At 46.3% G+C, this 27,370-nt stretch overlaps 1 protein-coding gene across 1 annotated transcript in view; it reads left to right on the top strand.

Moving 5' to 3' along the window:
• Nucleotides 1-25,746, top strand: part of ANTXR1 (ANTXR cell adhesion molecule 1) — a 105,470-nt gene extending 79,724 nt beyond the window's left edge. Inside the window, exons 17-18 of the mRNA XM_086477108.1 lie at nucleotides 7,008-7,088; nucleotides 25,474-25,746. Coding sequence (XP_086333234.1) covers nucleotides 7,008-7,088; nucleotides 25,474-25,746 — 354 coding nt within the window. The remainder of the gene's footprint in view (nucleotides 1-7,007; nucleotides 7,089-25,473) is intronic.
• Nucleotides 25,747-27,370: the final 1,624 nt, after the last annotated feature.

The following is a 27,370-nucleotide window of genomic DNA, read 5'->3' as shown; positions in this document are numbered from 1 at the left end:
CTCCTTCTCTGCCATCTGTCCCAAGGGCAGGCAGCTGTTGTTGAGTTTGTCTTCGCTAGTACAAATGGTTGGCAGCGTACAAAACGGAAACAAGCAACTGAGTACTTCACTGAAGCAGAACTCTTCGTTGCACATGTGAATGCTTCTTGTGGATGAAGAGAAACAAGCCACACAAAACAGATACTAGCTGCATCATCCAGGGCGTGGTACCAGGGCACTCTGATGACAGAAAGCTGGTCTTTTGCATTCAGGACAAATTACGCTGTCCTCAGGAAAGAAGGACATCTTAACGACTGTATAACTACTCTAATGAAAAGAAAAAGAAGTAATTCCACACTCCTATTTCTCAGGTTTACCTCTTTTGGGAAATGCTAATACCCTTCTCCTCTCTTTTCAGTCTGGGGCTATTTGTAGCAGCACTGTAGTTATCGGTCTTAGAAAAGACTGAAAATGCCCAATTCATGTCCCAGTGCAAACCTCACACCACTGGAGCTTGGATCTCATTTTGAAGGGTGGAGATGCTGGTTAGGGTCTTAAAAACCCTCTACAGGCAATTTACCTGCAAGTAGTCTGCAAAGAAGGTGTATGTAACATGTAGTAAACCTTTTGGTGTATAGAGCTCACCTTGAACTTTATGCTGGGGAATGCAGAAGTGCCTCACTGCTGGAAAATAGAGATTTTATTCTCCTGTTTTCTTCCTCCCCAGTACCAGTCAATCTAGCCAGGCGTACTCTATTAGCCCAGTTATTGCAATGCAGATATACTACACTGCAGTACACTCAGGTTTCCCTGCTTTGTGTCTTGTTACTGGTCAGCTCCAAGCAGTGCCCATAGGAATTGGGGCAAGTCACATGTTTTGGCTTTCCTCAGTCATTGATCTTGCAGCTGGTTCAAATCCAGTGATGGCAATGGCAAGGATGCACAAGGGAGTAAGGATGGTTTCTGGAGGATACGGAAATGTGAGCCTCTGAAAATTTGGTCCAATGCCTTCTCTCTTTTCCCCCTTGAAGATTATCATCTGATAAACATAGCCTACCAACATTTGCAATTGTGTTATAATGACTTCAACATATGCTCATGAAGGTTATTCATTCCCACACTGGGACAGGTTAGAAAGTCAGCTGTGTTCGGTTCAGAGTGGGGAATGCAGTAAGCACCATCCCATGTAGCTGCTCCTTTGTTCCTAAACGCATTGCATTGTCATTTTGCATCAGTGCAAAGCATTTGTAAAACACACTCGTCCCATCTGGGAGATTTTCACTCCTCCTGCGTGCTCGTGGAAGTGACCTCATCTAGCTGAGAGATGCAGCTCAGTTGCTTTTTGCATGCTGCAGTCAGAAGGGTTCACAGCACACAAAGCTGTACTCTAACCACTGAGGAGCTGGCAGAAATACTGATTTTAGCACAAAGAGCCCTGAATAAATGCTTAGGCAGCTGGAATCCATGTGGGTACAACTACCTGAGATCATTACTTGAGAGCTGGGTCCTTTCCCATAGACACTACTGAGTTTCTCCCCTCTTCCTTCACCAGTTCACGCTGTTGGATTACAGCCTCAGGAGACTTTCAGTTACTTTTCAGAATTTCTTCTGCACAGTAAGAAATGAGTTCTGAACAGAGGAGTCAAGTTGGTTGCAGAGCTTTGTCCCAGCTGGAAATTCTCCAAAGTTCAAGAGAGGTTTGGAGAAAAGATTCAATGTATGTAGGGTTCAAGTTCAGTTCTGACTGACTAGGAACAGCCTTTGCTTTGTAACAGCAAGAATTCAGTTGTAGTGGAGCCTACAAATATTAGGAGTATCTCGTGGGTGATACGTATTCTTAATTCCTTTAGAAATAGCTCTCCTATCCGCCATTCAAATTGTGTACAGTACACAGTTCCAATCCAAGACGCCATATCCAAATACTGCCATAACTTTGGGATGTTCCACATCTGGATAGTGTTTAGGAGCCTGAGTCTGTCTGTGGACAATAATTTACCTAATTATTAATTGCTACCACACCCCTTGTTGAACTGCACCCGAAAAGACAGTGTATGCAGACGGGATGACTGTTTCCAACACTTTACCTGTGTACAATCACGAGCGCTCGTCAAAACCAGAGGGGATCATTTCTGTGAAGCAAGGGTCTCCCTGTGCAGTAAGGAATTAGCAACATTGGCAAAATTCATCAGCGTTCTTAGCAGAAGCTCGTGTCCTGAAGATGTGAGCAGATGAAGGTGAATTTGCCTTGTGCAGAGTCCTAACAGGCAGAGGGAGGCGAGGAGGGATAGCCTGTTAGGTCATGGGGTCTGTATTCTCAGCCGAAGCAGGACTGCTAACTTGAATCTATCCTTCATTGCTTTTTTCCAGTCTGGTTTTTAAAATAACAGAGGCTTCCACTGCTTCTCAGGGGGGAATATTTCACAGACTACCAGACCTCACCCGTAGGAAATGTCTCCTGATACTCGGCTTAAATTTTCCCTCATCCCCATGCTCCAAGTGCACTCAGCCCTTTTGGTTACACAGATGTTAAATTTCCACCCGCTCCACTGGACTGGTTGAAACACCTCTTCGGAAGGTGGATAAACATGCATGTAACAAGCTACTTAAAAAAAATCATTGGTAAAAGAGGAGGGCAAGGAGCTAAATCTCAGCAACAGCAAACCAAGGTAGCTTGAATCTGACAAAGAGCCAGGAAATTCACATTTCAGGGCCAGTCATCTTGCTGGCCAACAGGCCTCCTTTTCTCCACACGGCACAAGTGCCAGCTTTTACTGAGAGTGTTCTGCCTTTTGCCAGTTTATCTGATGGTGTTTTTCTTCCCTCTCTTTGTTACCCTTCCCAGAGTAATGCCTGTAAGGTAGGTAGACAGCTGAGAGTGGATAGATTGCTTTTTGAAATGCTCCAGAGATTTATTTGCTACCAAATGTGGCTACTGACACTTAACAGATTGTGGTTATTATTGTTGTTGTTGTTATTCTTATTTGCTGCTACTTCTTAGCATGATGCCAACTGGATTATCCCACTTTTAAAATATCATTTCAACAGTTTGAAAAGTCAGTGCAAATAAGCCAAGGAGAATGCCAAGTCTGAAAACTTCTTAAGAAACTTGCCAAATCCTTGGCTCTTCTGACAGAGGGAGGGGCAGCACAAAACATCAGTGCAAGTGAAGGATTGCAAAGGACCATGCCTTTAGTTTTAATTTGGTTCAGGTCATGCTCCCTGCTACAGCCATGCAGCTCTGTATGCTTTGGTTAGCAGCTTTCCTCCTACCTCTATTGCTACCTCTGCTTTTATCTACCTCTCTACCTAGTACCTCTTCTTTCTTCCTCCTCCTCAAAGCATTTGTAGTACTTGTTTGACTTCAAAAGGACCACTGTCCATCTCTAAGAAACAATGCAGAAAGGACCACAAGACAAGGGTAAACTCACTGTTCATCCACAAAAACTCATGAGCAGGACTTGCCTCAAGGCTGAGGTTGAAGCAACAACTGGTGCCCTCAAAAAGAAACCCCAGTGAATCCTAAGTGGAGGCTACTTAAGATTTTACACTGTCCCTGGCACATTTTCTAGCCTTTGTCCCTCCTATCCCTATTTACAAAGCTGACGTGGGACTGCTTCCTTGCTAGAAGAGAACAAGGGCAGCTTGGATTTATTAGCAGCTTATAAAACTCTTTCTGACACCACCAGATACCAGATCTCAGGAGCATAGTAGGTATCAGGTCATTCACTAGACCAGGTCAATACAGTGCTGAATTAACCATTAATTCATGTTAAAGCAGTGCCTGAAACTATGCCCTCCTACATTTGTCATCTGCCCTGATTGTTTCTTCTTTCTGGACTTCATATCTAGTAGGACGCAAAGCTTTATTTGCCTTCAGATCTTTTTTTTTTTTTTTTCTCCAAGCAACCTTGTGCTTCAGTTCCAAAGGAGTTCCCAAACACAGAGACACAGCCCATCCACTACAGAGCACAGAAGTGTTTATGTTTCCATATGAATGCATTGCCATTTTCATTTCTTCAGCCAACATCATCCTTTCCATGATCCACTCTCCCTCTCTTCCACCCAGATGTCTCAAGCAGACCCTGAAGCTCCATTCAGACTCTCAAAGATGGAGCTCTTGGCTTTTCCCAAGAAATCTTGGTAGGCTCTTGGAAATTAGGACTGTAGAGTAAAAGGGACTTTGTCGTTCCATGGAAAGTTGTAATTTATTCTGGTTTCCTGAAGGAGAAATGGAAGAAAAGGGTACTCATTTCTTAAGCTGTCAGAGGGGACAGGAGATCAAGAGCTTCAACCAGCTCTGATGTAGGGGGAAGATGGATTGGGGTAGACAGGGGTGGCTTCCCTCAGGTCTAAGAGGTGGTGCTGTCCAAATGCAGGAGAGTCTGACAGAGGAGTTTCTTGCTTCTTCCTTTGAGAATAACAGACTTTCCTGGCTCTCACCTCAGGAAGTCTTTTCCCCAGTATCCTACGGAAACAAGATCTATATAGTCATTCTGTATGTATGTCTGTCTCCACCCATGTATCCTTCCAACTCCCAAGCATGCTCTGAACTGTTGGCTCCACACACTGGTTGAGGAATATGGGTCTCAAAGAGGATTACAGTCCTAGTGGTTTCTTGAAGAGGGAAGAGAAGGACTCTGTCCCCATGGAAGGAAGGTGCATTGAGTCTTTAATTAGATACCGGAGAACCAGGGTTGCAGCAGGACCTTATAAATGCTGTGGCTGTCAGGAAGGTCTCACCTTCACAGACCCTGAAGCTTACTCCCAGCCATGGGAGCCAGGCTCTCAGGAAAACACGCTTCCTTACTGTTAATGAAGCTACTTGCTCTTTCCCACCACCCCTGCAATATTCAGCTTACATTTCCATTTGCTTTATATTTGTCCCTCATATATTTGTATATATGAGGCAATCTGCTATAATAAATTTTTTTGTAGTCTTTATTTCCAGGAAACATGTAGCAATCATACATGATTTTCTGAGTCCAGTCAGAGGTCTTTGGGTTTGATCCTCTCAACCACAGGAAATAGTTTTGTACCAAGGGACAACTTTGTACACTCTGAGTGGCTTGTCTCTGTCTCTGCAGATACAGTAAAGTTTTCTGACTATTACTGGTAAGGGGTTTCACTCACGGTGCCTGCTCTAACATCAGAGCATTTGTAGCTTTCAGAACAATACTAATGGAAAGCTTAATAAATACTGTCTGTTGTTAACCCTCTCAAGAAAAGTCTGTGGGTATTGTACTCTTAACAGACCAAGGCTCAAATGAAGTTAACGTGAAGAGAGTTTGATAAATTAATCTTCAGCTTGTAATGTGTCTGTAGCCTTCCACTGAGCCAGCCAACCTGCTGCACTCATGTAAACCCTTCTGCAGATTTCCCAGAAGCTGAATCCATTTTGAAAGTGAAACCCTGGCCTATTAGAATAGGGATATAGCAGGGAATCCTTCAGCAGCAGATGTATAGAATCACAGAATCATTTTGGTTGGAAAAGACCTTAAAGATCATCATGTCCAACCATTAACCTAACACTATCAAGCCCACCACTAAACCAGGTCCCTAAGCACCACACGTGTACGTCTTTTCAACACCTCCAGGGATGGTGACTCCACCACCGCCCGGGGCAGCCTGTTCCAATGGCCAACCACTCTTTCAGTAAAGAAATTTTTCCTAATATCCAATCTAAATCTCCCCTGGTGCAGCTTGAGGCCATTACCTCCTGTCCTGTCGTTAGTTACTTGGAGAAGAGACCAACACCAGCCTCACTACAGCTTCCTTTGGGGTAGTTGTAGAGAGCAATAAGGTCTCCCCTCAGCCTCCTCTTCACTAGGCCAAACAACCCCAGTTCCCTCAGGTGCTCCTCATAAAGACATATTTTCCAGACCCCTCACCAGCTCCGTTGCCCTTCATATGTTTTGGAGCAGACGGTTCAGTGGGTATTTCCACATTGCAGAGCCCTGTGCTGCTCCTTCTGGCCTCGTGCAGCTCATTTGGAAAATAACCGCAGGTTTGGCAGTTTGTGTCGCTGTTGAATTTCAGTCAGGAATCAACTGTCTTTCTGCATTGCAGGAATGGCAGGGAGGGCCCGACCCCACATCTCAACCAAACTTTCTGTCAACGAGAGATTTCAACACGTTGGGTTTTCAGCAAAACTCATCTGGGTCTGTGCATGTGCGCACGTGTGCCTTGGGGTAGGGGCTGTTGGGTTTGAGACCACACAGTGAGGTGAGCAGCTTGTCAAAACCAGCGCAATGTGTTGAGGGTGGCGTCTGCAGGGCAGCTGCCACTGAGCTCATAGGAATGGAGGACTTTGAAAGATGTGTGTAATTGCCTGGAAAAGATGCAAATATTAACTGACGTATGGGGTGGGACTGGGGAGCTTGTGTGAGACGCAGAAACCTGAGGCTCTCCTGCTAGCGTGTAGCTGACCTGAAAGATTAAGTGGGTCGTTGCGCCTGGCTGTGACTCAGCTGTCTTGGCTGTGTGGAGAGATTTCAGTCAGTTCTCCCCAGCAGATTGTTTTGAGATCTAAATCAAAATTATTTCTACTATGTCACAGTGGTCACCTAGAGCTAGAGGCGCGGCACTCGGCCAGCCAGAGGAGGAGGCAGAATAGTTGGGGAACGCATCGTATCCATTCACCTGATCGCTTTCTGCATTGATTTAGTGGTTTGCTAGCAACAATGTCAGGAGCTGAGGAGGTGTTGGACTCTCTCTCAGCCCAGGAGGTATCTAAGTCACGTGTTACCTTTGGAGATTTTCAGAAGAAAACGTGAAGGCTGGGCACGTGGGTACTGTTGACTGTCAGACATACCTGCTTTTTGCTCATTTGAAAGCCTTTTCCTTTGCACTTGCAGCAAGTTTGGAGCAAGTTTCTGTGAGAGAAAACATTACTTCCCAGCATCTTGTCCAAGCACAGGACATGATTAATTAAGAAACATGTAGGTCTCAGCTGCATTGTCCCCACACCGCCCTTTGCACAGCGCGCTTGTTCTTGCGCAGAAGCTAACGCTGTGTTTCTGTGATTGCAGGGGAAATTGGATGCTCTCTGGGTCTTGCTGCGGAAGGGTTACGACCGTGTATCTGTGATGCGCCCACAGCCAGGAGACAAGGTAACGTGCCTCAAAACATTATTTTACAGCTAGAGAAAAAGAAAATCCCTCTAAAGTCACTGACTGCCTCTACGTGTGGGACTGAAGGCAGATACTCGTGGCAGCTTAGAAACAAAAACCCGGTCACATCTGCCGGCTTTGTTTGCAGCTGCAGTTCGACTGATACTGTATGAAAACTGTCCAGGTGCAGTGACAGAAATACCCATCGAAGAGCCCAGTACAGTCTTGCTCTTAGAGAATATAGCTGCTTTCAATTAATTACATAAGTAATTCTTATGAATAGTAAAGAATATTTCTACATATTTTCATTCATAAAAATCTTACATTCTGGAATAAAACTCTGAACATACATAGATATATATATTTTTTTGCTACATAATTTTAAACTTCACAGGCACTTTTACAAAGCAAAGTTTGCAGAATGAGGTTTGGACCGTTCTGTGGGAGAGAGGAAGTATTCCTACATATTTCTAGTGAAAACTGAGCTCCTGCAAATGTCTATGCGTTAATGTGTGCTTATGGGTGGAAACAGAAGCCACTGAAGAGAATGAACTAAGATCACTTCACAAGAATGATACTATTTATGACAGCAGGATACTATAGAGCTACCTTTCGCCTCCAAGGTACCAATTTCCTCCTTTTCAGTGGAGTTAAGTGTCTGGGTCCTTCCTAAACCATTTCAGGACAGTCATCCCCAGCTGTCTCTGGAGGTACCTAGCTGAGCACTGAAGCGGCCAGCACGCACCCGTGTTGTGTTCAGCACTGAGCACCCAGCAGGCGACATGCAGAGACGTCAGCTGGGAAGGAGAGTGGGAGCTGCACCTGGGCTTGGCAAATTTAGTCTGTGTTCAAGGTACACAACGTGGGTGAATTGAGGTCCCCGTGGTGGCCATAAGACATCCCCTGACTCCTTGCAATTTAGACGGTTACACCCAGACACCCAGGGCTGTTCCCAGTCCAACAGGGGATTCAACATCTCCGAGTCCTTGTCCATATTCACCACATGGGGAAGAATGTCAGTTATATTAATGTCTTAGGCAGTTGGTCAGAGTCAGCACCTCTGAGCTAAATCAACAAAGGAGCTTGGAGTTGCTTCAGGAATATGCTTGGCCCAAAGCGTGAGTAACCCTGTAGCATTGTGAAGGCTTCAAGAAACTCAGCTGCATGTGAAACAATAATGTCATTTTATGGTGGAGAATCATAGTTCTGTTACACTGGTCTCCCTCAGAGGTTTCCCATTGAATGCAGGACCAATGAACTTTTGTGAATAAAAAGGCTTAATATTTCATTCCTTTGGGGGAAGATTTGCTAAAATATCTTCACTGAGAGTGGTACTGATTTCTGGGAGGAGGGGTTGTGACATACAGATTGGTAATCCCTGGCAAGTTTCCCACAGAAATTGAGGTTTGAAGAATGCCTGTTCCATGAATAATTTTTTTTTGATTATTTGCATGAAAGATGCCACTTCCATTTACGCTGGGGAAAATCCAGAGCAGTTTAACTGAAGCCTGTACAGTTAGCAGCAACTGACAGCAGGCTCCATCCCTTTTTGGTGAGGTATCTCCTAGACATGCAGTTCTGCGTCCTGTCAGCATAAACAACAGCAGAATTAGCCCGTGGAGCTGTTATATGATCCAGCCTCCAAGTAAATTAAGCTCTTTATGATTCAGCTGTGCTATAAAGGGTCTCTAACTTGGGTGCAAGTATAAGTTAGTGTGAAAGAGGAGCTGGCTGAAAATGCACCAGGCTTATAGCTGCTAAAATCATGGTTTCTCTCCAGCTGACTCCTGGAAGACTTGCAAATGTTTGGGCACTTTCCTGTGTAGCTCTGAAGTGCTTCTCGGACTTTGGGAGGGTAGACTGCTCTAAGAACATTTGTTTTCCTTCATGTAAACAAAACTATGTCCCTGGGTGTTTGTCTTCTTAGAATAACCATGTGTGACCCTCTTGATGTTTTTAATCGCTTAAATGAGCAGTTAATGTTTATTCCTGTACAGTAGTGACATAACTACCGGGTGATGTCACTCCCAACAGTGCAGGCAAAACCAGCATGAGAACTCGCTGTAAAACGCTAAAATGACATTCATTAGCTTACACAGCTGAAATGGCAGAATGAGGCAGGGTTTTCCTTTGCCCTATTCAGCAAAAACGTTGGGGTCGTTTCCCTACTTCAGGTTGAAGTAGGAAGAAGAATCTAGCTTTCAAGCACTGGGTTCAGCTTTGAGATTTCGGAGTCATCTCCCATCTTACTATAGACATTCCCCGTGATTTGGATGCTGGTTTTAGTCTCATACCTCACTTTCTCCTTTGTAGGAGTAGACAGTGATCTTACCAGAGCTGGGCTTTGGGCCAGGCAGGGTGAACCAGGGGCACTGCAAGGACAGACTTGGTCCTCACCCGGTTCCAAAATCTTCAGCGGCAAATCTGTGAGCTTTCATAGCTGTCCACTGGCAAATTCGGATTTGATCCTGTTCTATGGGAAGTGTAGGTGAAGGAGTGCTCTCCCCAGCTGGGCAGCAAAGGGGGCCCATCAGAGCTGGTATTGGCAGCTCCAAGCCAGTCGTGTGGTTTTCAAGTGGAGGCACAGATGGTTTGAAACTTCAGCCCCGATGCACTGGTGTGAACCCAGCCTTGCCAGGGGCAGAAGCCCGGCAGCTTCAGGCAGTCGGCCGCAGGGCTTTGAGGTATTGCTGCGCAAGGCCGGGCACCTTCAGCTTTCCAGCATTTTCCTGACTGCCTGACTTCATCCCGGTACCACCCTTTCACGGGGTGCTGCGGTGTGTGCTCTCTGCTGTGCCGCAGGGGACCAGGCCACCCGTCGCTCCTAACCCAGGGCCTCTGCAGGAGCGCTAGGCGATGGGGGCTCCGCTTTGTCTGTCTGGCAGTCACCCAGAGGAGTTTCAGCCTAGCTCAGCTCCAGTCATACCATGCAGCTGCTCAGTGTATCTTCACAACACAAGCTGAATAAATACTCCGGAGTTGCTTAGCAGCAAACTAGCATGCCCACGCTGCCAGCCGAGCAGTCTTCACAGCACAGACATGACCTGGGAATGAGAGACCCTGTGATTAGCAAAGCATCCTGTGGTAGCCAGCAGCCTCAAACGTAGCCACCAGGTTAAAACCCCACCACATGGTGCATTCTCAGGCTAGACGAATATTCAAACCCTTGCAGGCAAAGTTTACGGCTGGTAAAGAGTAGCCTGAAATTTGCGGACAAGAGCCTTTGGCCATGTGATGTTCCTAAAAGCTACAAGGAGGAGCTGTTCTAAAAGCAAGTTGTACGTCCCTCCTCCTCTTCCCTGAAGACGCAAAGGAAGCAGATTCAAACTCTTGGTGTTGTCAAGTAGGCACCTTAATTCACCCACTGGTCAACATAAAAAAGTGAAGGCAGATGCAAAATAACGGAAAGGCATCTCTGTTTGCTTTGGAACCTGAAAAGGAATTGGACTTAATCCCAGGGTTACATCATTTTCATGTATAAGCAATCCCTTGCTATAATCAGTTACTTTATCTGCTGCCAGCACATTAGCCGAGCTGTTCAGAAAGATCAGTTGCGTAGAATGAGACATGGATTCAGCTTCAAACACGGTGTTGATTAATTGTTGATTTATCTGCTGTAGCCCACGCAGCTTCCGAGGGACCAGACAAGTTGTCAAGGAAGACATCACCTGCCCTGAAGTTCACATTAGTCTTTTACAAGACATTGGTTCAAGGGTTGTGACTAATAAATTTGCAGTGGCTAATGTGGGGACTGAAACTTAGATTCCAGTCATCCTCCTCTGTGTGACCTCAGACAATCCCTTCTCTTTGCCTCGTGTCTGTTCGTGCCTGGAACCCTTTGATCAAGGTTGAGATGCCTCGTACTAGGACTGTTTCTTCCCTGCAAAAGGTGCAGTTACAGACATAACTGACTAGTAAGTGCTGGATACAGGGTTAGATGTTTCTGGGCAACAGAGAGCTGAGACCTCTGCAAGGAGGACTGCCAGAGACGCCGACCCATCGCGTGGCAGCGGCCTGAGCCAGAGTTTTACCTGGCTTTTCCCACTATAGGTCTGTGAAAGCGATAGCTTTTGATACCAGCAACCAGTCCTGATCAGCATGTTGTTATACCCGCAACAACTGGCCACATGTCGGTCTGTGTTTGCAAGAGCAAACCGTGAAGCAATCTTTGGTCTGGTCTGCAGCAGGCTTTTAAAAATGCAGCTTTTATCTCAAAGCAAAAGGAAAAGAGAGGGATGTTCGGGACCTGTTTTGAAGGGGCACCCAGAGAGGCTGAGATGCACAAAAAGGTTGTGAAATTCTTTTTTTGGAGTCAAACCTGGAAATGGTCTGAGGTTACCAACAAACACAGATGTTTCCAATAAGGCAAGGAAGTCAGAGTCACATGGGATTCCTGTGGTCTTCTCACATTTTCGAGAGACTAGGTTTGCATTCTTGTCAGCATTAATGAGGTTATTTTTACATTTGAAACATCATCAGATAGGGGATGTAAAAATATATATATTTTTTAGAAAACTTTATCGCTTTTGTAATGGAGTAAGGGAATGCTTATGCACAGGATCCAAATGCTTAGTGTCTCTTTGAAGCATCAGTTGCATTTCCTCGCTAAACATTGTTCTGTCAGGAGTTCAGGGAGATTATTAAAATGTGCTTCAAGCTCAGCCTTGGAACATCTCAATCTGGGAGCAAATTACATTTTAAATTTTTATTGCATTGCGTTAATTGTGTTTCATTTTGTGTGTGTATAGGAAAATATAGATGGGTATCAATATGGCGAAAAGATATAACAAACCCATGTGTAATTATGTGTGAAGATGTATCCTGCCCAAATTAACAAAGATGCAGGGAGAGGAGCTTTTTCCAGAACTAGTATGGTTTTGCAAGTTTACTGGTGAAATCACATAAGCTCGTATTTTGTTAGATCTCAGTGATAACGGCTCTGGTACAAATTGTGGTTAGTTATGACGAGAGGACAAGGCTATGAACGACATGAAAATGTCCCCATTAAAGTAATCACAATTGTTCTTTTTACTATGAAAGGAAGAATGTGTGTGTGTTCATGTGCTGACATGAAGAATTGATCTTAATATAAACAGAACTGTCAGAGTATGAAACAAGACAAATTTACAGCCAAATTGCATGAATCTTCACTACAGAAAAGCAGTTTTTCAACGAAAGCTTACAAAGCTCCCTAATGTTTTTATATTACAGTGGAATGTCAAAACCTCAAATTAACTTGATTTCAGGCTCCACTATGAATGTTTTGTGCAGCCTAAGGAGTTCAGATGACCACTCCGGGTTGTATCAGCCATTTGTCCCCAGTGACCCTTGTTTTTGTGAAGGGCCCAATTCTGCAAAGCGAGGACTTGCTCCTGCATGTGAAGTCCCACTGCATTTCTGGAGAATCACTGGAGCGTGAGCTCCAGCGCTGCTGATGGCGAGCCCACCTCTACACAGCCGTGCCACAGGGGACAGCAAAGAGCTGTCCAACCCGGGGCAATAATGGTCTGAAAGTCTTGAGCCTAGAGATGGAGAGCTCCTTTAATGTGCATCCTGCTATTATAGTTCTAGATCTCAGATGTCCAACTGAGTTGGAGGTTTCTGGGCTATTCTCACACAGCAGCAGGGAGATCTCAGGTTTGGGCACTGGGAGGCAAAGCCTGGAGTCGCTCCAGTCTCTGTCAAACACAGAGTGACCTTGACCAAATCATCTTCCATTTCTCAGAGGCTTTTTCTGTCCTCTAAATGAGGCTAATCCAACGTATTTTCTTTCCCAAAGCATTTGTGAAAATGGCTGGAACTCGGTAATAAATTTCAAGGATTGGCACAGTCACGGCTGTGGGCAGGGAGAACTGTATTTGCAGGTATGCGTGTAAGTTTGCACAGGGGCCCGTGGGTTCGTGTGGTTACAAAATGATGCTGAGAGTACAGAGATTCAGGGCTCAAAGGTTTGTACACTTTAGACCTGTATGATGCTCAAGTAGTTTAAAGTAGAAGTCCAGCAGTGTTTCTTCCATGGTGCGCTAGGGTTCGTTTTTCTTTTGCAAGCTGAGGTGTTACGAGAGGAAACTCAGTGGGAACCAGGAGGTAGCTTTGCCAGGTCTGTCCACACACTGTCTTTGGCACCTGGGTCAGGAGTTGACCTGTATCAGCAGACCATGATTCTCATGGGACAGCCCTCCTGAGCACTCCTAGCTGGGCGGGCAATCATCATTGTGCCTAAAAAATGCAGAGGAAGAAAAAAGCAGCCTGAATCATTACCACATTCCTCCTTCTTGTCCATTCTTATGCTTCGAAAAACCTGAAAAACTTTTCATCTGCTGCACGTAATTGGGTGTTCACAGAGATTAGCATTGGCTGTGTGCCGTTTGAGGAGTGTGAGTGTCTTTATTTCTGGCAAATTCAAATTCTCAGGAAACAGTCTCCTTTCCAAGACTTCCCCTGTCTCATGGAGGAAGCTGTGTACTTGCAAAGACCTGTCTGGGAAATAACTAGTCATCTCTCACTCCCCATACAGTGCTGAAAGGGAAGGAAATTAAATCTAAACTAAAGAGAGAAGGACAGTGCTCCCACACAGCCTGGGGCCTTGTTCCTTGCTCATTATAGTGGTGTGTTCATGTGTCCAGGTATCAGCTTAAATCAAACCCGTTGTGCCATGTGCTGCATGGGTGTAAAATAAAGCCACAATCTCACCCTTGTCTGAGGCAAGGGGAGAGAGCAGGTACAGACAGATACAGTGAGAAACACTGAGGGAATGTGGCAGTACTGATTTATCTGAATGCTGAACACCAGCTGGGATAATCTGTTAATGGTGTCCACAAGGAACAACTTTTCTTGCTAGTTTGTTCTCCCTCAGCACATCTCCCATGCAGCTTCTGAAGAAGGAGCAAGTGCAGAGTTTCCAGCCAAAACTGAGTACATGTGTGTGCCTGCAGGGGTGTCAGAGCCTGGAGCAGACACTGCCTCTGGAGATCAGGCCAGAGGAGGGGGAGAATGCAAAACTCTTGCTGGGTCAGAGTGTTACTCTTCTGGACTAGTGGGACAGGGAATTAGACCGTCAGGTGTGTCTGACTGTGCAAAACTTTCAGACTATTTATTTGTTTGCCAGAGGACAGACATCTGGGTGCAAGCACTTAGATGGTAATGGGGCTTTCTCCATCTCACTCGGTACCACTTCACGTCTTGATCCAAAGGCAGGTGCTTGTGTTTCCGCTCCAGTTCCTCTTCCCCTCCCATTCTCCCTAGCCCCAGGCACACGACGGCATTTTGCTCCTCTGAGAAACTATATGAAAGAGGGTTTGTCCAGATTTAGTACAGCACTGAAACCATCACAAGTGCTGAGCTTCACCGTAGATTTGAACTGAGACAAGAAATTACCCTACTTAAGTGTTGACTTGAGATTTCCAGAGCAGTGAGGGACTGGGCAGACTCTCTGCTCAGAGGATATTTCTGTGTGGGGCTCATGGAAAGGACAGCCTTCATATAATGAGCTGAGAAACGAAAGGGGTTCCTAGTTTGTTTCAAAGAGCAGAGGGCAAAACAAGCCAGTGGAACAGCACAGTTCAAACTTTCCTCTTCATGGTGTGAGTAGTTCTGCAGCTGTGGGGTAAATGAAATAATTCTTGGAGTAAAACCCTTACTGGAGCAGTGCAATGTTTATGTGCTGTGCAAGAGGGGTAGAATTGCAGAACCCAGGAGACCAGATGCAGAGAAGTGTCTACGTATGTAAATTCTCACGCAAAACATTGCTAATTTGTTCAGTAGGTGTTTAGGTTCTTAGAAATCAGTAAAAACATAGGAAGTGAAATTCCTGTAACAGAAAGAATAGGATTTTGCTGCAGAGAGAATCACCTTGTGACAGATGTCTAGAAAACCCATCTGTCCCATGCATGTTTCTTGCTGAGTTGATGGTGCATTTGTGTCTTGTTTCCCTCATGCAGCTTCCAGCAGTGGGCTGGATTTTACCCTTATGGGAAAGCGAGGTCATTCTTTCCTGTGGGATTGCAGTAAATTCCTAAAAATAAGCAGCAGCCCCAGCTGAAAAATTTGGACTGTGTCTGGATCCATCTGCACTGAGAACTTCTGAGGGGAACCCTAGGTCTTACATCAGCAGAGGGCCCTCAGGGACTTGCTAGGCACGCAAAGCCACCCAGAAACAAAAGCACCGACAGCAGATGTTTTACCTGTAGTCCAAGGCACAGAAAGGGGTGACTGAAACTACAGCTTAATTCAGTCTTGGCTCTCCCTGGTCAGGCCCCATCCTGGATGTGAAAGCGTGAGGTACCTGCAGGACCCTGGACAAATATCCCGCATGAAGTCAGATGCCTTCACCACTGGCATCCCAATGAGTTGGGATGAAAGTGGTGAAGACAAAGGCACAGTGGATCTAGGAGTGGGACAGTCAGTAGAGTGGCTCACGCTGTGTCAGCATGTCACACAGGGAGGCTGAAGCCTGGCGTTGGTGGTGGTAGGGTACGCCTCCCTGGTCAGCCCTCCTGGCATTACAGCCGTGTGACTCTGTAACTGCAGAGCCCTGCTTCCTGGTCTGGTTTTGTTAACGCATGCACAAATTCCAAACGTGGAATTGGTGTTTCTGAAGAGCTGTAAAGGGACGCGGTGGTGCAGTGACTAGTGTAGCTGCAGCTGGCCTCGTGCTGCTCCTTGTAACGCTGTTCTGCTGCCAGGACTTCAGCTCTCCCTCTTACCCCTGCTGTAATCGGTGTCCCAGGGAAGCCCGCGGGTGCTGTGCTGTGTGTGCTGCCCCTTGCCCCAGGCAAGTGGATATGCAAAGCCCAGTCTCTTTCGAAGAGGAGTGTGGGAAGAGGAAGGAGTGCCAACAAACCTCCAGCGAGTTCATTGAGAGTCAGGAAATCAGTTTAATCATAGAGTAGCCACGAGGAATGGTAATATGGGGAAGGGTAGGTATTGCTAATTAACTATGAACATCAAAAAGCACATGAGCAAAATCTATCATCCTGGGAAGTCCCCTGGGTCCTTTCTGATTTTGAATTACAAGTCTGTTTTAGAGATGAGGAAGTTCAGATTTAAGGTAATTGTCTGATTTCACACCATGCTGTTTCACAGCATCGTGAATAGAAACCTCCTCCTGAAACAAAGAACAGAAACCAGGAGGGTAAGATTTCAGATTCCTCTGCTGTAAACACCAGACCAAGTTCCCTTTTGAGACCTGAGAATAAAACCAGCTGTGTGGACTCCCAAGTCACCTACACACACACCTGTACGTTGCTATGTTGCTGCTTGCTTGATCATTCTTCTTCCTGCAGACTCAAAAATGCCCAGGCACCAATAAGGAGCTATTGTTTAACCCATCGTTGAGTCTAAGCTCGCAGATTTCTGCTGATAGGCTGCAGAGCTTGAGAACAAACTTGTCATCTTTCCGCACATACTATTGCAGTGTGGTTTTCCGTTAATAGCTGTGGAAAAGTTAACCTAAACATTAGCTCTTTTTCCTGGAACTAACAGCTCCAAAGCCAAAAGCCTGGTGATCCGCTCATCAGCTTGCAGGACTCCTGCAAAGCAGAGTGCTTGTTACTGTACAAACAAAGTGCAGAGCTGGCTCTTGAAGTGCGGGACCTCCGTTTCTGAAGCAGGGAGTAGCCTGCTCATAAAGGGGAGCATCCCAGTCATACTTGATCCAGGGCAAAATTTCCCCTAGACAGAATTACAAGGTTATGCCTTTAACAGCGATGGTCAGAGATCTGCCCCAGAAGCCAAGGCAAATCTAGGAAACCGGGACTGCAGGGAGGGAATTATTTCTCACTCAGTACTGGTAGGACGATATTCAGCAGACAGTAATTCCCGTTTCCTCGAGCCATTAGCGCTGCCCTGCACAGGGTGATTTTCCTGAATCGTGTGACATGAAAACAGCCATTGAGTTGTGTTCTTCTCATGTTCACATTGTGGAAGATCCTGCCCTGAACCATGCCTTGTCTTCTTTGCTCAAAGACAACTTGCACCCAGAGAGATCCTCCCCAGATCACTGATTCCGGCAGGCTGCAAGATCCTGCAGGCTCGCTCTTCCTCTCCAGAGGGATGTTTACCACGGCCCTCGATTAGTTGTTCCAGTTATCGCTGCCAAAAGAATGTGTTTCATTTTTCATTTGAATTTTTCTCTCTTTTCCTCATACCCAGTAGGTTTTGTTATTCAACCTCCAGATGAAAGATTACAGTCCTGTGTGAGACAGCGTCTTTGATGTGTCACTCAGCGTTTCTCCAAGACTAGCTACCTCTTTCCAGAAAGACAATGGGAAGAATGACCAGATCTTCCTGGAAATGACACCCGTCCCACTGCGTAAATAAGCCAAAACTAGCTCCTGCAAAAGTAATCAGGCCTGTTTGCTGACATACGAATGCCCACTCATCACTGAAAGAGCCACGCTCCCGGACTCTGGCACGAGCCAAAGATTGAGGCTATTAAGCTCATTCCCACGCTCAAATTTGGCAAGGTAGAAGCCTGTATCATGTTGTTTCACTTTTTGGAGGAGTTTGCTCTGAGTATTTTCTTTTCAGTAGGTTCCCCAGCTGGTTCAGTCCTGAGTAACGTAGTTATGGATATCAAGAACCAGAAGCTGCCAGAGCAACGGGTATTATCAGGGTTGTGGTAGGTCTGAAGAGCCAGGCACAGATGAGAAGTTATGAGTAAGCTCATGAGTAAGATTTCAACTGGAGGTTGAATTGGCAGAACCACTCCTCGTGCTGTGGGGCCCTCAGATGCACAGGGCTGTATACATAGGTAGATGTGAGCTTTAGTCATAAGCCAGCATTACTGATCTGGTTAAATAAGCTCTTACTTATTTCAAACTCTGTGAAAGATCTGTGAAAGTTGCAATACTTCATGGTGTTTAAAGGAGTTTCCTCTGTTCTTCAATATATACTGCTTTTGGGTTGCTTGAACAGAACAGGGTCATAGAAATAGAAATACAAACCATTGCTTTAACATCTGAATCGACCAAACCGTATCAAAGCATCAAAAAATTACGGTTTTCTGCTTCTTTTTTCCTTCTGAATGTAGACAGGATGCTTGTCTGCAGTGTAGGAAACTGCCTCTGACATAACTGGAGGTCAGTGACCACAGGGACGATTAGGTGTCCCTAGTTTTGATGATGTGTTAATCATTCTCCTTTGGGGTAAATCCCACCTCCTTACTGGCTTAAAAAGGACACACCATTTTGTACCACGCTGTTCCTGGGAGTTAGAGTCAAATGTAGCATAGCATGTAGTACCGAGACCTGACAGAAAACTCTGGATCTTGTTCCAAGCTTTATCACTTTGCAGTATTTTCGCCAGGTCTTTTAAGGTAAACTGTAGCGGTCCATAGTTTTCAATGCTGAAAATGCCTCTGCAATAAGAGAGCAGGTTATTAGAAACCTCTTGGAGTGATGATCTTATCAATGGAAGTCTTCCTCTTAACTTTGGGAGAAAATAGGTCAAGCCTCCAATTTATTATTTATTGAGGGGCCAAGGTGGCAGGAATGCCTTGGAAATGGTAGGTTTTACGAGCAAGACTGAGTTCTAGGCTCTGTATTTAGTAATGAGACACAGATGGGAATGGTTTTGTTGCGGTGATGTTTTATCACGAAATGAGACAGTTTTAATAGTTGTTTGGTGACTAACAGAGGTAGCCGCATAATTAGCGTGCTTGCTGCAGGAGGCAGTGTTTCCTGGCGTTACCAAGCACGCTCAACGCAGACTGATCTCACTGAGAGAGCCTGGCTAGCAAAGCCCAGGAGCTGGTTAACAGTTTCCTAAAACTCTCCGGACACCCTTGTGTGATTTAAAAGGCAGCACGCTGCCAGCTCAGGTCATGCAAGCAGGAATATTTCAAGCTCACAGAAGCTGCCTGGGATTTGAGGGGTTATCTTGATGGGGGTTTAGAGCCGCAAAACCCCCTGGGAACCCAAGGGCTCCCTGACCAGTGCTGTTCCCAAGTGATAAAATATTGGTGGGAAGCAGGTACTGATTGTTCTCACCCTGGTCTTCTCCCAGTATCACCTTTGTCCAGGCACAAAGGCATGCAGTTTTGGAGAGACGTTTTGTAAAGTATCCTGTGCAAAGACCACTTTCAAAAGAGGGGACCCACACCACCGTGACTACAGGCAGTTTTTCTCTGTAGCACAGAAGGGGCAGCGTGAGCTGGCTGTGCCATTTGGCTCTTGCAGGCTGCGGACAGGCAAACTGCCAGTTCACCGCCTTCCTCTCCCCGTGGGGCTCAGAGCTGCTATCGGATCCACCGTGGCTCTCCACTCTCTATTCCTCCTTCTCTCCCCACTCGTCACTCTCACAGATGTTTGTGGAAGTTTCAGGCCTGGACTGGGTTCAAGTCAAGCACCCGGGATCCGTGGTAGGGAGGGTTTGGCTTGGAGAGTTTAGTGTTAGTTTCTCACATCCATGTATGTGCTTTGCTTTTAAAGTAGCTACAGTTTAGTAAATCATCTCTTTGCAGAGACTAGTGGTAACTCTCACATGTATTTAATGTTTGCCTGCTACTCGTTTGGCCAGTATCTTCTACAAGTTTTTGTGCAGGCTTGATTCAGAATCAGGTATCAAATCACAGGTTAACTTTTACATTTCTTTTTGCCCTCTCTCTCTTTTCCTTTTTCTCTTTTTTCTCTTCGTCTTCTCTTTATTTCTGTATTTCTTTTTATTTCTCTCTTCTCTTTCTCGTAACAACAGGGTAAACCAGGATATTGTTTATGGAAAGTCTGAATTACTAATGACCCATACAAAACAGCATTAAGGATCATATCTTTTCCAATGCCTCTTTTTAAACCCAGGAGCGCAGAAGCCAGTCCGAGTGTTTTATGATCTTAAAATGTTGATATATTTCCAAGGATTAATTCCAGCTTGATAGCAAACCAAGAGAAACAGAAACATTTTTCATCTTCACTTCAGAAAAATGTGCTCCATCTTTCTCTGTTAGAGACAACTACCGTGGAGGGCATGCGACTGACTTCCCTGTCTAAATTACCATTCCGCTGTGCGTGTGTGAGCCTCACCCTGGACAGCTGGAACCACAGAGAGCAGGGCTGAAATGAAACAAGGAAAAAAGCTTCCTTCTAGTTTGAGTCTTGCTGTGATGGGGGCCCGAGAGCTAGCTGGGTTGAGAAAGAAAGAGATACTGCAGTGTCCCCAGAGGAAAGTCCATTCTCCCCGCAGCTGGATTCAACGTGCCGAGTCCCAGTCAATGCTCTGTGCATTCATTGTGCGCTGCTCTAAGTGACAGTCCCTCTCTCAGTTAGTTTCCAGACTCAGATAAATGGAGAAAGAGAGGCAAGAGGAGGTGGGTAGTGGCTTGGACAAGGCTGTGGAGTTCCTAGGAAATACCACAACTTGGCTGAGGCGTCTGCTGCTCCTTGCCCCCCTGCTTGCCAGATCCGTGTCCAAGACACAAATGCTTCAGCTCACTCTCTTGAACGCTCAGCAACCACCACCCTGTGGCTACAACCTCAGTAGCCTAATGCCCCCCTCACCCCACATCCCACCCTTCTCTTTCAACCCTGGCAGTGTTCCTCAGTCAACCAGATGTGAAGAACAAAAGGAAAAGCTTGGATCAAGTGTGCAACCCCAGGGCACTCCACATGCAAAGAGCTCACAGGGCGAGGCCCATGGTCAGAGGAGATGAGCCTCCCACGGCTGAGTTCTTTGTTGTCCTAAAGGCAGTGCTGCCTGCCTTCATCCCTGAGACAATTAGCTGTTGAAGGTGAAAGAGCATGGCCACTCCGAGCAGAATTCATTATGCATATGCCTGCGAGCAGTGCTCTCTAGGAAAACAACATAAAATTCAAGAGTGAATTGCCCTCACTGATTTTGCTGATTCCACTAAATTTCAGATCTAATAATGTCTCCATATTGCTTCAATTGTCTCTTCTGAGGCACAGCAGTGACTCTCCCCCCTGAAGCGTTGTGGCTGCAGAAAGGGAAATAAAACCAAGGAGTTCAACACAGCAGCCTTTTAGCATATAGTCTGTTCCCTACGTTCCTACATTTTAGATTTCCGACTACTGTCTCCCTGCTAGAAAGACTAGTAGAGTTGGCTCCTCTTGTTCTCCAGGCTGGGATATAATCTGGTTAAGGAATTTTTTTCTCCTGGGGTGAAAGGTGACTTCTGTTTAAGGATGCAAAGTAGCGTTTAGTGGAAATGGGTTCATTTCCTGCCTCCTGGATGTTCTGTCACCATCTTCCCACCCACGCCATCTACATTTGGACACCTAAATGAGGTGATAAACCTTGGGGGATAGCCAAGAGGGGCTGCTAACTGGTGGCCATTGAGACCCTCCTAAAATCACAGTCATGTGAAGGTGCTTATGTTTCCACTGATTGTAGAGAGATCCTGCACTCACCTGTAGTACCTCGGGCACTCCCTCTGGTTTTGCATCCAGATCCCAAGGCTGAACAAGACATTTGGGCCCATTTATTTAGAGGGTCTGTTACTGCTCACGTTGACTTAGAATCAGAATATCCATCATTTCTGTTATCTGTGGGATGAACTAAACTGTGCTGACAGTGGAGAGCCCTGTAAAAGCTTGAATGGATGGATGATGAGCCAGCCACCTTAATCTTCATCCAGATAGTTTTCCAGATAAAACAGCTCTGAACCATGGAGTAGGTCAGTGATGCTGATGTTTTATTTTTCTATTGCAATTGCATGGTACAAAGCCCAGCTGTGAATCGGGGCCCCCTTCCGGTAAGTGCAGGTGGGAAAACACATCCCTTGCCACTCATTTCAGAGAAAGCTGGCTCTTCCGCAGCTCTAGGATTACTTGTTTGTGGTCACACTCTGGCTAGCACAACCCCTGCGCTTTTGTGTCTGTTATCATAGGGCTAGATACAAGATGAGAGCATCTCAGCTTTTTGCTTGAAGTCGCGCTCTTCCTCCTGGGTCTGCTTTGTATTTGTACCCAGGGCACTAGTAAAACACCTCCTGCTTCTCATGTGCAACGGCGTAGTAATTTGTTTCCTGGATATCTCCTTGTCATTCAATCTGACAATTTTCCTCCCCTAGGAGATGTTGGCTTCTCCATCTCCTCCGAGGCAGTGTAGCTGCCAAAGTCCGTCTCAGTCCATCTGGACTGAAAACTCCTATCTGGCATTCTCCTCCCCTCCCCGCATCTGCATGGGTGAGAGAAATGTCAAGCAATGAAACACAAGAACTCCCTTGGTCTGTCAGTTCACGTGAAAGGAGGAGGAAGCCTGAAGTGTGTATCTGCCCTTCACACGTGTTGGATGCCCTGCAGAATTACCCATTGCACAGTAGTAGAAAGTGTTGCCAAACAGGTCACTGTCAATTTGCTGTAGAGCAGCTGACCCAGGCAGCAAAGGAAATAGGTGGAGATAGGGAATGGCATGCTTGAGCTGAGAAAAAGGCACACTGTGTGCTGTCTTAAGGGGAAGAAGGTTTGAACTCTGAAGTTAGACCAGCGTAACGCCCAAGGGAATGGGGAAGAGCTATCTGATGAGTACAGCTGCATGCTGTGCTAGCTCTGGGTCAAGTCTGGCTCTCATGTCTGCGCTCCCGTGCCGTCTGTTCTCTGGTCTGTGTCTCAGCGGCTTAGGCTCGGACTCCAGTCCAACCACTTGTTCAAACCAGACAGCATGTCCAACAAGCCCATGTTAAAACATAGTTATCAAGGACAGTGGAGACTTAATCACTTTTGCAAAAAGAGCTCTCTAATTTCAAAGCAACCCTGTTGCTGGAGAAAAAGAGTTATGATTAGTCATGGATGTAAGCTACTGTCATGGACTAATGTCACAAACCCAGCCTCTCTAGGTTGTAGCTGACTACAAAAACAAGTGTAAGCACAGCATGGCTAGCTGTTGGTATGGATTGCTAGCCCCTGCCTTGTGATAATGGCACTGCTGATTTCCCCATGCCAGTTTTGATCAGTGCGAAGTCAAATCTTTACCAGTGCGTGGGAGGTACTCCCTTACCCTTTCGGACCGTGCCTTGGGCATTGCCATGAGCACCAGATGGCTTTTAGCCCTCAAGCCCTGCCCCGGCCCAAACCCAAAGATTTGTGAGCCTCATTGCATCCTCTTGAATGCTTTTAGGGCGGTGCTCAGTTCCATTTGGATCAGCAGCACCATAACCTCACCCTCGGAGCATCCAGACAGAGTATCTCTCCACACAAAAACAATTGCAACTTTTTGTTCTCTGGCTGGGATTTCTGGACTGCTGCTTTTTGTTCAGGTTTATTTTATTCTTAACATAAATAAAGAAAACAAAACTAGTGCAAATAATAGTCTGAAACTACTAAAGTTGCATTGCAGGAGACATGGAACTAGAACAAGGAAAACATTCTCATACGGGGGGGGTTCTGAGTAGAATTGATTAATCTTGGGTTCAGACTTTTACTCACTCGCAGGCCTGCCCTGCAGTATTTACTTCAAATCACAGCAAAGTGCACTAAAGCAACATTAAACCAGAGACACAGCCTACAAAGAGCAAATAGAACCAGGGACGTTCAGAGCTGAGACCACAACGTGCTTATTTCAGGCTTTCCTCTGCCTGTCAGGTGGTGCCCCCTTTTCTGGCCAGCAGCCGAGATGCTGGGGTGCTGTGGACGGAGCGTAGTGTTTCTGGTGAGGGGTGTCACCCACGCTGGCACTTCATTTTGTATTGGCGTTTTGTCCTGTGCGAGGGACGGAGAACACGTCCCCGCTGCAGGGACGCTAACGGCAGCGCAGCGCGCACAGCCGCGGTCAGCCTTCTCCTCCCTTTTCCCCTCTGCGTTGTCGTGCTGTAAGAACAAGCCTCAACTGAGAGAGCATTAATCCTCAAGGAGGGGCACTACCATGGGCATATTCATGACCGTTACGTGGGTCTCTGCTCTGCCCCGGAGCCTGATTCCTCAAGGAGAGCCTGAGTTGAAGCCAGAGGTTCTTTCTGCTGACAGAAGGCCAGGGCTGAGCCATGCAGAGAGGGTTGAGCTGCTGCTGTGCTCAGAGCGACCCCGAGGTGATGCTCTCATCTTGAACTCGATGCAGTTCAAGGCGCTGTGAAATCTTTGTTTTCCTTAAACGACCGTGGCTTGCACAAGACAGGCTGCGCTCAGCTGTGGGCTGCTCCGCGTGCTTCATCACTTCAGCAAGGAATCCACTTTCCTCCTCTGAACGGCTAAGGCTCAGGCAGATGTTTCTTCATATCCACAGAGCATGATGAGATAATTGGCAGAGCTCTCAGAGAGGAGCTGTCTGTATCTCTTTAAGCGTCAGCCCCTTCCACGCCAGCTCCTCTCGTCCCTGTCAAATCCTTCTCCAGCACCCTTCTGCCTTTCTACCAACATCTCCCTTGCTTCACTTTGGGTCCCTCTTCTGCAAAGCATTTCTCTGTAGGCTGGGTACAGCAGGGAGAAGACAGAGCTGTGCAGAGGATTAAAATAGCTGATGTTGTTACCCCATCACATCGACTCCAGCCTGCATGGGCTCAATGCTCCATTTGGCATTTTTTCACCAGAAAAAACATTTACTTTGGGATAGGAAACCAGAAAATAAGCTCATGCTCACAAATCCAAAAACAAAGTATGGACTTAGAAATCCTCTAGTGCCCTTTTGGATGATTTCATATCTAAAAGAATGAATCCATAACACAATAGTGCTGATTCTGACATTTGAGTATTTACAGTGGGATCTTTCACAGGTGGAACTTAGGAGAAAAAAAACCAAAAAACACAACAGCTCCGAGGGCAAAGGTTTTGTTTGAAAATGTACAACAAACTGTAGCTTAGCACCAAAGAGTGAGAAAAGCAGTTTATTGGCTCCTCACAAGCACTAGAATATCAAGACATCCTAATGAAGAATGGGTGTATTTCAGGAAAAATTCTGAGCAAGAAACTGTCATAGTTAAACAAATCTTCCCTTTTGCCTCATTGGTAAATGGCTGGAAACAGGACACAAAAGCCAGGTATTTGAAGGGGAGAGAGCCTCCCAAGGTGCCAAGTCCAGATTTCATGCTGTTGGGAGTTTAAGACTGAGGTCTGGGAAGAGGCATCTGTAGAGGCAGGGACCACAGGTCATTCATCAGACACCAGCTCTGAAGAACAGGAACAGCTCTTGCCAGCTCTTGCAGCTTCAGTATGACTTGAAGTACTCGATGCTCTATTTAAACATCCTGAAGTCAGAAAAGAGTATGAGAGGGTTCCATCCTCCTTCACTGCAGAAGCTGTTGTTAGGGTTTAACCTCTTGGTTGCTCGGCACAGGACTTGCTCTTATAACATCTGTCTCTGAGAAAGAGAGGGAACAACGCGGTGTGCCCAGGCTCGCTTAAGCTGACGTCAGGTTTGCGCGCAGCCAGGAAGGTATCTCAGCCGTGATGCCATTGCCTCGATCAGTAACTCTGCTTTTCCACTTTGTTCTCTTTCGTTTTAGGGCCGTTGCATCAATTTCACCAGAGTGAAGAACACAGAGGCCCCACCCAAATACCCGCTCAACAATGCATACCCTCCGTCATCTCCACCTCCAGCACCCATCTACAACCCCCCACCCCCGGCTCCGATCTATACCCCACCTCCACCCAGCTCATCCACACCCCACACCCCATCCCCATCCTCCACACTCCCCCCACTCCCCCCACCGCCCCAAGCCCCACCACCCAACCGGGCCCCCCCTCCATCTCGGCCCCCACCTCGCCCGACAGTCTAGGGGGTCAGCCTTGCTCCCGTCTCTGCCACAAGCGTTCGAGAGGCTTTTTCAGCAGTACTGTATCACATCCATCTGCGGGGGGGTGGGGGTGGGGGGGCTAGAGGAAGCCGGACCGTTTTCGAAATGGGTGACAACAGAACGAGCGACTTTGTAGTCGTCTTTCTCCTTTCGTTTTCTTTTATGTTTAAAATCCCTTGTGCATCAGTGCCGCCAAACTATCGAAGCAAGAAAAGCCAAGAGACTGCAAGAACAAGGCGAATAACCTGAGTTCCATTTCAGCAAGGCTCTCCCCCCTCTTTGTCCCTGACACTTCCCTGTGCCTTACCGTGGTGATTCCAGGATACGTTTTAAAAAAATGAATGAATAACAGGAGTGAGCTCTCCAGAAAGGCACTTCTCCCAGGGAAGAACTGCAAAAGACTCTTCCAAGTGCAGACATCCCGGCTAGCTACCTGCAGACATCTGCACAAACTTCATGGTACAAGACTCAAGGTATGACAGAAAGCTGATCACGTCTCACTCACATGCCAGCTGCCAAGCAAATAATGACAACAGCAGGTCTGCAAGTACAGAAACCCATGTAAACCTGAAAAGAATTGATGGCAGGCAGCTGTTCCCATGGACCATGAATTGGAGAAGGGAAGGTATTGTCATCTCGGAGGGTCCGGAAAGGAGAAGGGGTAGGTCTCTGGTGTCTGGATTTGCGTATGTTGGTACGTGGAAGTGCAGGTGAATGAAAATGGAGTGCCACTAGGAAAACAAATTACATGGAAAAAGAAACCAGTCCGTATCTCACAAGGCTTTGACCCCATCCCCTGAGGACGAGGAATAACTGATGACAGGTCGGCCTTCAGTGCTCCCAGTGGGACAGAGTTCACAAAAATTGAGCAAAGGAATCTGGGAAAGGTATGGTTGACAGAAGAGTCTTTGCATTCAGTTTAGACTAATTACGTCCATCTAGTTAATAGCTCTGCAGTTCAGCAGTGTAATTTAATGCTGGTTTCCATTTTAAAAGGAAAGTTTCTGAGTATAAACGAGGTTAGGTGTATCGATTCCTCTAAATCCAGTCTGCTTGGGCTCCTTGTTATTGTCAGTTTGAAATGGTTACCACTGATGCGTTTCTGTTTTTTCTGTAAATTGCATTCTTTCGTCCTAGAAATGTTTCCACGTGGATTTTTATTTTTTGTTTTCCATTCCTGGATAAGTAGCAGATGCCTTCCAAACTCGTAGTGAAGAAGAGCCAGTGTGCTTAGTCACTCTTGTCGACTCTCAACAACATCACTTCTATTAGCAGTTGTTAACTAAGGCAAAAACCAACCCAGCGGACATGCAAGATGGGGATCGGTCGTCCAAGAAATGCACTGGCTGCATTTCTCCATGCTTTCTCCTCGCCTTCGTGGGACCCCCACCGTATTCCACAATATTGCGTACGCACATCTCTTATCCTATAGCAAACCTTCTGAGCACCTGCCTTTGCCACACAGTGCTAGAAGTAGGTGAGGTCACTCAGCACTTCCATCAGACCTCTGGCTCTCTAATTTACTCTCAGGATCAGTTCTCACAAAATGACTCTCTCTCTGGAAATTGCGAAGTCATAAGAGGTAAACCGTCTTTGTAGCTGCAGT

Source organism: Leptosomus discolor, chromosome 23 (genome assembly GCF_034619465.1).
Source record: "Leptosomus discolor isolate bLepDis1 chromosome 23, bLepDis1.hap2, whole genome shotgun sequence".
NCBI lineage: Eukaryota > Metazoa > Chordata > Aves > Leptosomiformes > Leptosomidae > Leptosomus > Leptosomus discolor.
This window is presented reverse-complemented; position numbering and strand designations above follow the sequence as displayed.